Source organism: Oryx dammah, unplaced genomic scaffold, assembly GCF_014754425.2.
Source record: "Oryx dammah isolate SB20612 unplaced genomic scaffold, SCBI_Odam_1.1 HiC_scaffold_23, whole genome shotgun sequence".
NCBI classification, from domain to species: domain Eukaryota; kingdom Metazoa; phylum Chordata; class Mammalia; order Artiodactyla; family Bovidae; genus Oryx; species Oryx dammah.
The window spans coordinates 93478500-93492641 of record NW_024070207.1 but is presented as its reverse complement, the minus strand read 5'-3'; the positions used below and the strand labels follow the sequence as shown (position 1 = coordinate 93492641).

At 36.2% G+C, this 14142-nt stretch overlaps 1 protein-coding gene across 4 annotated transcripts in view; it reads left to right on the top strand.

Annotated features, from left to right (window-relative positions):
* USP9X (ubiquitin specific peptidase 9 X-linked) overlaps positions 1 to 12736 on the top strand; it is a 117789-nt gene extending 105053 nt beyond the window's left edge. For 2 of the 4 annotated variants that reach the window (XM_040266173.1, XM_040266172.1), the window contains exons 38-45: positions 366 to 495; positions 2710 to 2895; positions 3350 to 3570; positions 3764 to 3852; positions 6345 to 6501; positions 6699 to 6959; positions 7271 to 7366; positions 8822 to 12736. In XM_040266173.1, the coding sequence (XP_040122107.1) occupies positions 366 to 495; positions 2710 to 2895; positions 3350 to 3570; positions 3764 to 3852; positions 6345 to 6501; positions 6699 to 6959; positions 7271 to 7366; positions 8822 to 8959 (1278 nt within the window). In that variant the 3' untranslated portion in view covers positions 8960 to 12736. The remainder of the gene's footprint in view (positions 1 to 365; positions 496 to 2709; positions 2896 to 3349; positions 3571 to 3763; positions 3853 to 6344; positions 6502 to 6698; positions 6960 to 7270; positions 7367 to 8821) is intronic. The other 2 variants (XM_040266174.1, XM_040266175.1) reach the window with 1 other exon arrangement.
* Positions 12737 to 14142: the final 1406 nt, after the last annotated feature.

Genomic DNA, 14142 nt, shown 5'->3' with positions numbered 1-14142 from the left:
ATGTGCATGAGCATGTAATAACCATGTGATCTGATACCTCAGTGTCTATGAGTTCCATTAAAAAGTACTTCCCAGCAGTGAATAGTGACTGTTGGCTCTTTCAAACTTAACGGAATTTTCTGTTAATTCGGTTACATTCAGTGGCTTAGTTATACACTTACTGTTATATGTTATACATGAATTTTAATTCAGCCCCTTTCCTAAAAAAGCAACCCTTTTTAATAGTTCCTTGTGTGATCAGTCCGTCCAGAAATTTCTGCCTATATTTAACATGTCTATGTGCGTCTTCCTTTTTTATGCAAAGAGAATTATATCGTACCTGCATCTTGTTGCTGGAAAACAACCAATGTTTTCATGTTTTACAGGCTTATGACAACTTAAGCCTGAGTGATCACTTACTAAGAGCAGTATTAAATCTGCTGAGAAGAGAAGTTTCAGAGCATGGGCGTCATTTACAGCAGTATTTCAACCTGTTTGTAATGTATGCCAATTTAGGTAAGAATTTAAGTTTTCATAATTCTGCTTTAATGTATTAAGTAATGAAATCATTTAAGTCAAGTGATGAAATATAACCTGGTCTAAAATAGAAAGTGTTTCATAAAACCTACTATGATTTTTATCTGAAACTTTTTGCTACACTTTATACCTTGTACTTTATTTATGCATGTGTCTTATCTCTGCTCAGACACAGGTCAGAATCTGTATCTTAATCATATTTTTTATCTCCTAAAGCAGTGGTGCTAGACCTGGTTTTTCGAAAATACTGATTCCTAGGCCCCATCCCAAACCAACGGAATAAGAATTCTCAGAACTAACACAAGGAATCCACATTTTCAAAAGGTCCCAGATGATTGTGTAATATTCACCATGTTTGGGTGAAGGATTTAGTCTATACTTTTGTTGAAGTAAATGAAAAAAGTTTTGTTGAAGTAAATGAAATTAAAGGTTGGAGATAATATAAATATTCACTTAAATTGCCTGTTATTTATGTTAAATTAACCCAAACATTACTGTCATCCCAGGTTTTGTGTGTATCACTTACTAATCACCAATGATCCCTGACTCTTTTAACACAGCAACATTCTACTTTGTATTTGTCTTCTTTTCCCTTACCTCCCCATACTAAAGACTTGTTTATATTGATGAAAAGAGCTGTTTGAATCTAGGGATTTCAAATAAGGGATTGTGGACTTGTATTTATTATACTTCTTGGAACATGGCAGTAAATAAGACTGTTACTTTCTAATGGGGGTATAGAAGCGAATTAAAGGGTACTTGCCATAAAATATGTGACAATAATGGGGAAAATACAGCGTGCTGTGGAAGTACATCAGTAGGGGTACCTGACCAGATTTGGGGAGTGTGTGGGACTTAATGCAGAAATTGATTGTAGGAATTGGTTGAATTTTTCCATCCAGAGTGAACAGCAGGTGCAGAGACTTGGAAGTATATTCAGCATGGCTCATTGGAGGAAATGAAAGTTATTCAGTCTGACTAGAATTGATGTAATATGGGGATGGCAGGAGCGGTGAGCAGAATTCTCTAATCGTGCTATTCTGTCAAGCCTTGAGAGATTCTGGACTTTATCCTGAGGGCATTGATGATCCATTATAGAATTTTGAATAGATGTGCCTTCTGGAAAGATGACCCTGGCTGCAGTGTGAAATGGATTACAGGGAGAGTAAGACTAGAGGATTTTTTAATCCTAGACCACCTGTTGACAGAAATGTGGCTTATACTGAGAAGTTGACAGAGAAGGGGATACAAGTAGACAAATTCTAGTGCTTTTCATTAGATGTAAGGCCAGTAGGATTTGGTGATTGGATATTCAGGGAAGGGTAACGTGGAAGAGATGTTAAGAATGATGCCCAGAATTCCAGCTTGCTAAACTGACCAGGTAGTAGTGCCATGTACGGAGCAGGGCAGACACAGGAAGAACATGGACAGGGAATTTGAGTCTTTGTGACACCCAAATAGAGGTGTCTGGTAGAACAGGATCTATTTGGAAATATTTTTGAATCAGCTGAATAAAAATAGCTGGAACTTGAAACCATTAGAATGGGTTTGATCATCCGGGGAAGGCATACAGTGTGAGGATATAGCCTGACATGGGAACTTGGAGGACCATCACTTTTTAAGAGACAGGAGGAGGACTCAAATAAGAACAAGAAGAGGTAGAAAGAAAATAAGAGAGGAACCCAAGAAAGGGTGAAATGGTTACAATTTGAGAACTATTCCTTAACTTTAAACCAGAAAGAGGGGCAGAAGCCAGGTAAGCATGAGTTGAAGAGCAAGCAAACAAGAAAGTAGAGGGAACGAGGTCAGGTGTCTTTCAAGAAGCTTGGCTTAGAAGAAAGAAGAAAGGCAATTTATAAGAGAATTCTGATTTCTCCATTTTCGGTGTTCATTTAGGATTGCCGTCTAGGCTGGTCCCTGAGACTCCCCAGGCCGTAGAAAGTGTCCAGAGGATTGCAACGTCATAGTTACTGTTTAACCATTTAATACTTAACTCCAATTAGGTTTTCGGTTCTTTTAAATTTTTTAATAATTATTTTTTGTATTATTTTTTAATAATACTCTGAATGCCAAGTAAAAGTAATCTTCTGATCATAAAGGTTGTAGAAAAAATAACTATTATGAAGCCCTTCCATGCCAGTTCTTTCATATAATTCTTCCTCTCTCTTCCTGCTTCTCCCTTCTGTACTGTAGGTGTGGCAGAGAAGACACAGCTTCTGAAATTGAGTGTACCTGCTACCTTTATGCTTGTGTCTTTAGACGAAGGTCCAGGTCCTCCAATCAAGTATCAGTATGCCGAATTAGGCAAATTATACTCGGTAGTGTCACAGCTAATCCGCTGTTGCAATGTCTCGTCAAGAATGCAGTCTTCAATCAATGGTAAAGTCAGATACTCCATTCTTTACATTGGTTTTAAAGTACTGCTGACCATAAATAGTACCTCATTAAAAGTGATTCTGAAGAAGTTTCAGTATAAAACAATAATCTGTGAAAGTCCATGCTTTGGAATATTTTATATTTTGAGTCCTGCATGTTTTTCACATGCTTAAAAGGGAATCTTTCTATCTACTTGCTACTGAGGTTGGTATCTTGTTTATGAAGTAGTTAAGAACTAACTTTTAAATAAGAAAACATACCTATTTAACTTTTATGTTTTATCATCTTGACATATCTGATCATTATAATGCTTCATATTACTTTCTTTGTACTTGGGAAATGATCTATATTATTTTTTTCTTTTAAAAAAATGATAAAGCTATTTTCTGTAGTGAAAGCTGGATATTCTTGTGGAGAAGCCGATTAGTTTTTCATTGATGACAAATCTGTATTCTAGGTAACCCTCCTCTTCCCAATCCTTTTGGTGATCCTAATTTATCACAACCTATAATGCCAATTCAGCAGAACGTGGCAGACATTTTATTTGTAAGGACAAGTTATGTGAAGAAAATCATTGAGGACTGCAGCAACTCAGAGGAAACCGTCAAATTGCTTCGTTTTTGCTGCTGGGAGAATCCTCAGTTCTCATCTACTGTCCTCAGTGAACTTCTCTGGCAGGTTAAAGGAAAAAATACATTCATATGTCTCTCTAACTTGTTGTTCTATTTTTATTATATTTTTAAGTATACAGTTACACTAGTTTTAGGGGTGCAACATAGTGATCTGATGTTTTCATACATTACACATTACAAAGGGGTCATCACTGTTGCTGCTTTAAATAAGTTCTTTACCACGTTTTACCTGTTTTTAGGTGGCATATTCCTACACTTATGAACTCCGGCCCTACTTGGATCTGCTTCTGCAGATCTTGCTGATTGAGGACTCCTGGCAGACTCACAGGTAGCTACCCTTTTTTTGTTTCTTGCCGAGTTCTTAGAGTAACTGAAATTAACAGCACATTTACTTTTTTTAACCTCTTGGAAGTCTAATAATAAATGTTTTATTGTAAAACTTAAGATGAATAAAACGGTTCCCTCTTCCCTCACAACTTTTGCCCAAGTTGCATATTTAATATACTAACCTTTTTCTTTCAGTTGGCATTATGTTTTTTATTTGGAGGAATTTTTTGGTAAATGTTTCCATTTCATCAGTGATGCTCTAGAGTTATTTTAGGATTGGATTACGTTAGTTTTAGAATTATGTGAGAGTCCCTTCGGTAAATAAGTATAGGTGGTTCCCAATATTCATAGTATAGTTAATGATCTCTGAAAGTCAGTGTGAACATTGAGCAAGTACTAGGTCATTGCTCCCGGGGGATATACAGAGTTAGGTTCGTGCAAGCCTCTGGGTACATTTTTTTTCAGCCAATCAATACATAACCTTTTTAAAAATGTGTTCTGTTTAAAGAAATCTTATTTAATATATATTGAAGAATTTGTTGGCAAACGATTAAGAATTTGTATAGTAGACTGCTTCCTCTCTGTCACTATAACTAAAACAGAAACCTGAAAACAAGTTCTATAACAACAAAATGCTTAAAAGAGAAATTAAAGTCTTGAGTCTTAGTGTGGATTGCAAATGCCAGAAATCATGAAATAATATTTTCAAATTATTTACCAAAATTAACAATCATAGATTTCAAACAGTTAATAATATAAATATTGGATTAAACCAGAAATCAGTTTTCCATTAAACATAAAATTTAATAGTTCCAAAACTGTAGCTGTTTATTTTGAACCCTTCTCAATATGATCAGAGGATTTAAAACTTATGAGTCAGTTGAAATGGAATCTTAAGTTTTCACTGTTTTCTTTTGAAAATATTATAAACATGTATAGCTTTAAACCAGTTAGCCATATCTTAGCCCTCATTAGAATAAGTAATAACACTAAAGGCACATGTGCTGGTTTAAACATGGGAATTTGTTTTTTGTGTAATAAGATTGTTGTTATGATTCCCTGTCACCAGCTTGAAAATAATTTTCTCATAGTGGGCTTTTAGTCATTTGGTAAACTGTGTATTTATATAGGAGCATCTCCCATGGGCTTGGCACTGTTAGGCATTGAGGAACAAGGGAGGCAAAGATAATATTGATAAAAATGGCATTTGTAAAGCAGTTGATTCATCATCGCTTGAAAAAATTGAAGGTAAAAACGGAAAATACACTGCAGTGTTTCAGATTAAATAGCAGGAAGCCCGTACGTGGTTGATTGTGTGGCCTGAGATGGTTTAACTTTGCAAAATTACAAAGCTATTTCCAAACAAAATGAATTTTATGAATGCATGTAATACAAAAAAAAACAAAACTTGTCTTCTGATTTGAAACATTAAGTAAAATGTACAGTGTATAAAAGGTTTTATAAAATTACTGACTATGCAGATAATGTTTCTTTATTGAGATAAAATTCACTATTTGTTTCTTAATTCACTATTTTAACCATTTTGAAATATGCAATTCAGTGACTTTTAGTATATTTAGTGTTGTGCAACCATCACCACTGTCTAATTCCGTTCATTTTCATCACTCTGGAAGGAAAATCCAAACCCAGTTAATCAGTCACTTCCTAGTCCTCCTATCCCCCACCCCCTGACACCCACTCGTCTGCTTTCTGTCTCTCTAGATTCATCTATCCGTGGGCAAATACCCAGGACTTAGATATTCCATTCATCTCATATGATCGGGATCATACAATATGTTCTTTTGTATCTGGCTTCTTTCACTTAGCATAGTTTTCAAATGTATCCAGGTTAGAGTACATATCTGTAATTCATCCCTCTCCATGACTGAATAATATTCTGTTGTATGGATACATTACATTTTACATATTTGTTCATTTGTTGGTGGATATTTGGGTTTCCGCCTTTTGGCTGTTGTGAATAATTCTGTTGTGAACATTCATGTACACGTTTTGTATTTTCAAAAAAACACCTGTTTTCAATTCTCTTTTTATATAGCTCAGTAGAATTGCAGGCAGGTAATTTTTTAAATATCTTTTGAAACATTGGAAGTATACATAACCAGATTTACTATTTTACCCCTTTCTAAGTGTACAGTGTTGTTACCATCACTGCTATCCATCCCCAGAACTTTTTCATCATCCCAAACTGAAACTCTGTACCCATTATTCTTGCTTTCTCTGACTTTTGCCTATTTTGAATACCTTGTATAAGGAATCATACAATATTTGTCGTTTTGGATCAGAAATAAGTTGGTTCTAGGCAGCCATATGACCTTGGGTGCAAGCCTTTTAACCTCTTTTTTTCTTATGTGTTCAAGTAATAGACCACATGACTACACCAAAGACCTTTTTTGAATGGCCCGTAGTAGGCACTCAGTAAATGTTAGCTGCTATTTGAGTTTAGCAGTTTGAATTTATGTTGTTCCCTTTCAGAATTCACAATGCACTTAAAGGAATCCCAGATGACCGCGATGGGCTATTTGACACAATCCAGCGCTCTAAGAATCACTATCAAAAAAGAGCATACCAGTGTATAAAATGTATGGTAGCTCTCTTTAGCAATTGTCCTGTTGCTTACCAGATTCTACAGGTGAGGGTTTTTTCTCTCTGTGTGTGTATAATTGTCTAGAAACCTCTGTGTGTGTGTGTATAATTGTGTAAAAACCTGAATCTAAGGATTCTGTTTTAAAAGACGAGAATTATGAGAATTTGGAATTGTCGTTTCAAGTTAACTTTGAAAAACACTGCAAAACCTTTTTACATACATAGCTTTATTTTCTTTTGAAGGGCAATGGAGATCTTAAAAGGAAGTGGACCTGGGCAGTGGAATGGCTTGGGGATGAACTTGAAAGACGACCATACACTGGCAATCCTCAATACACTTACAACAATTGGTCTCCTCCAGTGCAAAGCAATGAAACATCAAATGGTTATTTCTTGGAGAGATCACATAGTGCTAGGATGACACTTGCAAAAGCTTGTGAACTCTGTCCAGAGGAGGTAAAAAAAGCCACCAGTGTGCAGCAGATAGAAATGGAAGAAAGCAAAGTAATTCTTTACTTTATAGGGCCAGTGTTTATATATTAATGATAATGGGGGAAGAATTATGTGGAGTTTTGTTTGCTTTAATATGTATACTATATGTGGTCTTAACTTAATGAGGGAGTATTCTTTTAAAGAAATTTGGGGGAGATTGCCTGAATCTAGTATTTCTGAGAGAACCCAAATCAGGTTTCTTTCAGTTATTTTATCTGTAATAAAATTTGTTAGTGGGTTGGTTTTTTAAAGATTTTATTTCAAAAAAAAAAAATACCTGGATTTGCCTACATAATTCTTTCTTTTTAAATATTTAAAATCAGGAGCCAGATGACCAGGATGCCCCAGATGAGCATGAGTCACCTCCACCTGAAGATGCCCCGTTATACCCCCACTCACCTGGATCTCAGTATCAGCAGGTATATCAGGCTTAGTTTGTGTTTTTATCCCCTAGAATTTTTATGCATTATTTATTTATAGGATGGCTAAGTTTTTTGTTGCCACTGTAAAGTAACGGGGATAATCTAGACCGGCTTTGAGGGCATGATCAAAAGAGGAATGGTTGCCATGGGGTCACAGTGGGATATGTTTGAGCTTCCCCTGTGGGGTTTCCTGGTCAAATATATGCACCCCTCTTCTACTTGGTAGATGAAGTTAGTAAAAACTATGATTATTTGTATCAATATAAAATGATAATATTTAGTATAATGGATTAAGATGACATTTCCCAGTAGGCCAAGTCTACGAGTAGAGATATGAAATATGGCAGGGAAGGAAGACCCTGGATATAGCAAATGAACTGTTTGCTTACATAGCATAACCAAGACTTCAATGACAGTAAAAAATTATTGGAAAAAAGTCAGGGATTTGACAGATTTCCATGAATTTTTTTAGAAGATCAATAACTAAATTTAGATGAAGAAACTTTCTAAATGAGAACGTGTCTAAGTCCCAGGTGTGACTAATTTCCATCTTTTGTGGCAGGGATTCTGGAACAAGCATTGGAATCCCCTGGTGGGGTGTTGAGGGAGGGGCACCCCAGAGTTTCTGATTCGATAGGTCTAGGAGGTGGGAGCAGAAAAATCTACTTTTCTAATGAGTTCCCAGGTGATGGTGCTGCTGGTCTGGGAAACCATGCTTTCAGAACCATTATTTAAGCATTCTTACAGTTCATAGTAGAGATAGAAGCATGCTGGCTAATTAGAAAATGCATATTCAAGATATTTATTTTCCTAATAAAAATTACAGAAAGTGAAAGCCTAAAATCTTCTTGGCTTGGCTGGCGGGAATGTACAGAAAAATGATAGTTCAGGGATTTAAAACATTAAGGACCCAAATCCAGCAGGAGAAGAATTACTTCCCTCAGCCTTGAGAAAGCTCATGCTTAATCATACCTGATTAATCCATTATCTTCAATGTTGTTTTGTTTTCATTAACATCATTCTGTGTTGAGGCTTGTTGCTTATGCAGATCTCATATGATCATTTAGTCAGATTTCTTGTATAGAAGTTTCAAGGTGCTTAGAGTGAGAATGGATGTGTTCTGGCACTTTTGTGATTTTTTTTTTTTTTTTTTTTAATCACAAGCAATAATGGGCTCTGTTATCCCTTATTGGTCAGACTTGAATGTGAATAATTTGGGGCACTTTAAATCACCTTGGCCAAAGAATTACACCTACTCTGCTCTTGAGGCTTTGAGGCTGTCTTTTTTTGTTTCAAACCAGTGTTTGTCATCATTAGCCCAAGCGTATTTAACTTGTTAAGTCCCAGGAATAAAAAGAAATGTTTACATTTCCACAAACTTCAGGCTGTGGTCTTTAAAGTTGAAGTTCACTATATTAAGTTTTAACATGCAGATCTTGTCTCCCCTCCCAGAATAACCATGTGCATGGACAGCCGTACACAGGCCCCGCGGCGCATCACATGAACAACCCCCAGAGAACTGGCCAGCGAGCACAAGAGAATTACGAAGGCAGTGAGGACGTGCCCCCGCCTCAGACGAAGGACCAGTGAACGCACATGATTAGCTGGCTCCATCAAGACTGTGCACCCAGGCCTTACAGTCCAACCTTTTTCTGTGTCTGGCTAATATTTAAAACTAGAAAAAACTATTCCTAATCAATATGGAGTGGAAAGTTTATTCACTGTCTTATCTGCAGAAATTTGCTGTCAATATATAACTCGCCTGCAGTGGAAAGTGTATAGTGTTTTGTAATAAATGGCCTGATGCTAATGTGTAAATGGCAAAGGTGTATATAGTATATTAATGTCTGACTGTTAATTCTTAAGCAAGACTTTTTTCTTGATGAGACTCACAGATCTACAAAACCTACAAAAGTTAATTTTCTTGTTCTACCCATTGCACTCTGCAACCAGTGTTGCCTGCCTGATGGCAGTTGGATCAACTCCTTTACAAAAAACAAAAAATAAACCAACAGCAACAAACCAGAGCCCATCCATGTCAGCCACACCAATAGTTTCATGTTAATTCTTTGCCACTGGAGTCAGTTTTATTATGAGCAATGTAAGGCTGGTAACCTTTAAATTATTTGGTTGATGTGGAAAATTGGTGATGTAACATTGTTTCTAGATCTTTTTCATTGCCTTTTTATTCTGATGTTAGGTTAATCACTTTGAAGCTATAGTTATGCTGTAACATTTAGCATGGCTTCACACCAGGTTAGTGTAGCCAATGAGGAAAACATTACCATAATGACAGCAGTTGTCCCAGTGTGACAGCTGTATTGCTCAGAGCTTTTCCTTCTTACACCTAGAATATAAGATATAAAAACAAGGGGAGAAGTGTGATAAACAGGTGGATTTCAGTTACACATACGTTGCTTACATCTTAATGTTTGACAATTCAATCTCTGGGTGGGATAAAGAAACTTTAAGTGTCAGTAATGGGAATTTTAAAAGATTTAAAACGAATATGCAAAAATTTGCTATTCCAGGATGCTCGGAGCATAATAGAAGACTGTATTTGGTGTGCTTGTTTTGTTTCTTTTGTAGAGCTTACTAGGAGAACCTTCTAAAACTTGCCTTCTGCTGGATCCCAGTGAAGCGGAGGTCATCAGAAACCCACAGTACTTGGAATACCATTGCACCAAGATGTTTGCTGAGCTGCCGCTCAGTCACAGTTTTACTTGAAAGCAAGAGTTGTCCTAGCTCCTTCTCCATTATTCCAAAAATTTTCATGTTTGAAGCAGGGTCTAATTAAAAAGAAAACTGGTTAATATAATTGAGGTATCAATATCAGAATAAACATTTAAGATAAATTCATCAGTTAATACTGTATTTAAAAGAGAATTGGTAACTTGAATGTGTGTAATTTTTTGGAACCTGTCTAAAAACCAAATACCCCTGCAAACAGATACAGTCCACCCTATTCTATTTAAATATTTTGCTGTTTTATTTTATAGAAATTATTTTGCTGAATTCACAAATAGAATTTGATTTAAGAAGAACTTTTTGTCCTGTGGTGTGTTTTGGGGTTTTTTGTTGTTATTTTTTTTTTTTTTTTAAGGACTGGATATTAAGGTTAATTCTGTGCATAGCACACCTAGACATGACCCTGAAGTCAGGAGTTCAGTCACATTGAGTTTTTGTGCACAGAGGTTTGACCTTTGGCCCTTGACTAAAGATTTAAGAGAAAAACAGGATGTTGACACTGTAAAAGTTTCCTAACATAAGCAATCTTGTACTTTTTGTATGTTTTTTATATACATGTATATTTAATGAGCACAAGCTTGGTTGTATTTTTTACAATTCAGTTAATAGGCAAATGTTTTGTCAAAAAGGCTATAGTTGGAATTGAACAAAGCAGAAACAAAATTGAGAATGTGTTATTTTGTGATTAAAGGGGGCAGGTATTTAAGATGAAGCTTTGGATATCTTATTTGCAGTACTCTGTAGTCAGTCTGTGTTTCTAGGTTTTCTGTAACATTAGGAAAATTTGACACCAGATAGAGCCTCTTTTTACCTTAAGTATATACATATGAGTTTAAGTGTGAGCCAAAGTCATACACACTATCTGCAATTCCAATTGGTAACTTGAATTTAGAAGTTCCTCAATTCCAAGTTTCCTTAACAATGAGCAAAAATAGGTTAAATTTATTTGAACAACTTGCTATCATAAATTACACCATCTAACCATCTGAGGTGATTTGTGTGTCTTCTGGTCCTTAACAAAAGTATGTAATATACTTAATTTAAAAACGAATGACTTCTAGATGTGAAAACTTGACATTTTAAAAGGCTGTGAATTTTTCTCCTTGGAGGGAGATCCCACCTTGGCTGCTTTGAGGGCTTGTGAATCCTTTCCCCCTCCACTTGAGGAAGAGTGGTCTGTGCTGTGATCAGGATCTAGGGAAAGTGAATGGAAAGAATTACTTTTGTTTGTTTGTGCAAATTATTTTCTCTGTTTAACTCTTAAGCAAGCATTAATGTATAACTGAAAATTTTAAGATGCATGTTATTGTAAGAGCAACATAGCAGTGATTTTGAGGTCTTTTTCTGAACACAAATGGCACATTTTAAACTTCAAATCTTCAAAGTGCCTACAGATTATTTCATTCTCCCTCAACTGATTTCTTGAGCCATATATATATTTCCCACTTTAAATGTTTGTTGCAGAATCACTAGTCTTCCTTTCAGAGAAGTACCCCTGAAAATTCTAAATGGCATGGTTACTTTTTAGGAGACAGTAGAATCTGTTAACATAAAGACTGAAGATATTTGCATTGTTAATCTCTGTGAACAAGGGCTTTGCCCTATTGGATCTAAGTATTTCAGTGCACAACTTGGCAAAAACCATACTGCTGCTGTTTCTAAGCCCTCTACCAACCAAATTTTCATGTTCAGCATTGTCGAGGCAGAAATAAGAACATCCTCATATTTGGGATTTTTGTCTTCATTGATTTTTCTCTCAATGATAATTTCCCAGCCTTGTCTTTCAGCTGTTATGTGTACAAATTTAGAATTATGAAAATGTTTTCTATTTTTTTCATGATTAACTTTTATTAGTGAATGATAACAATTTAAGTATTTAACCCTAGTAGTGGGTTAAAAAGATGAGGAGCCTTTTTTATTTGAATTACATTTATAAATGAAAGCAAGTCTGTGAATACTCAGATGACTACTCCAAAATAGTTCCATTTTTTCTTATTTTTCCAGCTGGAACTCTTACTTTGCTGAATCTTGTGGTTAATTTTGGTGGATATATCCTGCCTTATTTAGAATTATAACGATTTTTAAAAATTGCCTTTTCATAAGTGCCCAATTTTGGTCTCTAGTTTGAAGGTATTACATACTGCCGAGAAAGTAAACACTGCTCCTCTCCCCGCCAGTTTTTGTGTTACTGATTTTAAAACAAACGTTCAGTACTGGTTTCCTAGTGGGGCTCAACTAAAATAGGGCCTGCGCCTATGTGAGTGTTTAGTGTTTGAAAATAAGGTTTTGGGTGTGGTAAATCACTACGGAAGTGCTAAATGTATTAAGAACTTGCTGCCGATTGTATTTACGATTATTTTAGATTATTTTACGTCTGCAGAAATGTAGCACTTTTCCTCCGAATTTATAGGTCTAAGAAAAAAGGGGGAAAGGTGCACCATGTTTTAAACTTGCAAATGAGTGAAAAAATTTTTTTGCATTTTGAAATCCAGATTCCTAAAAGGAAATCTCACCACCCAGATCACATACTTCTCAGCCTTTTACAAGCCAACAGACTGAAGATTGTCCACAGTTCCTAAGATTTAGCACATATACAAAAATAAAACTTTATAAATTAAATTTCGGTTTCCCCTTTTATTTATTAAAATAAGATTTTCTAAATGGAAGGTAAATTAAAGGTATAATTGATCTGAAGGGAACTTTAAAAGGAAAATGTAAGTAGAGGGATGCAGCCCTTAATTTGCATCTTCACATCTAAGCCTTTCAAATGAGATTGTGGTCTTAACAATTGACAACCCTACATTCTAAAACCAAGATTGGTCAAACACTCGGTTTCAAAGTTCACTTAAATCAGCCATAAAGCAGGTCACATATTTGAGGGGTATTCAGTCCTGTCCGACTCTGCGACCCCATGAATCGCAGCACACTAGGCCTCCCTGTCCATCACCAACTCCTGGAGTTTACCCAAACTCATGTCCATCCAGTCGGTGATACCATCCAGCCATCTAATCCTCTGTCATCCCTTTCTCCTCCTGCCCCCAATCCCTCACAGCATCAGGGTCTTTTCCAATGAGTCATCTCTTCACATGAGGTGGCCAAAGTATTGGGAGTTTCAGCTTCAGCATCAGTCCTTCCAATGAACACCCAGGACTGATCTCCTTTAGGATGGACTGGTAGGATCTCCTTGCAGTCCAAGGGACTCTCAAGAGTCTTCAACACCACAGTTCAAAAGCATCAGTTCTTCGGTGCTCAGCTTTCTTTACTGTCCAACTCTCACGTCCATACATGACCACTGGAAAAACCATAGCTTTTATTAGATGGACCTTTGTTGGCAAAGTAATGGCTCTGCTTTTCAATATGCTATCTAGGTTGGTCATAGCTTTCCTTCCAGGGAGTAAGCGTCTTTTAATTTCATGGGTGCAATCACCATCTGCAGTGATTTTGGAGCCCCAAGTCTTGACACTGTTTCCCCATCTATTTGCCATGAAGTGATGGGACCAGATGCCATGCTCTTAGTTTTCTGAATGTTAAGCTTTAAGCCAACTTTTCACTCTCCTCTTTTTAACTTTCGTCAGGAGGCTTTTTAGTTCCTCTTCACTTTCTGCCATAAGGGTGGTGTCATCTGCATATCTGAGGTTATTGATATTTCTCCAAGCAATCTTGATTCCAGCTTGTGCTTCTTCCAGCCCAGCGTTTCTCATGATGTGTTAATAGAAGTGAAAATGCACTTGTCTAACAAATTCCATCTGCTCTGCTTTCTAGTATCTGAAAAGCAATTCTTTGTTGCCATGTTCCAAAGAAATACGTCTTCCATAGAAACCTGTTGGTACTTCCCTTAAGTTGAGTTACTGCAAGCATTACTGCTGAAGAAAGAGACATAGCCCTAATTTTCATCAAACTTTGTTTTTTAAAAAAGAGAACCAGAAGATGAATAAATCTAGTATTCTGCAGTTTGGAAAACTAGTTGGATTAAGCTGTTTGACTTTTCAGTATTTTTAAACACATGAACACATCTAACAATGAAA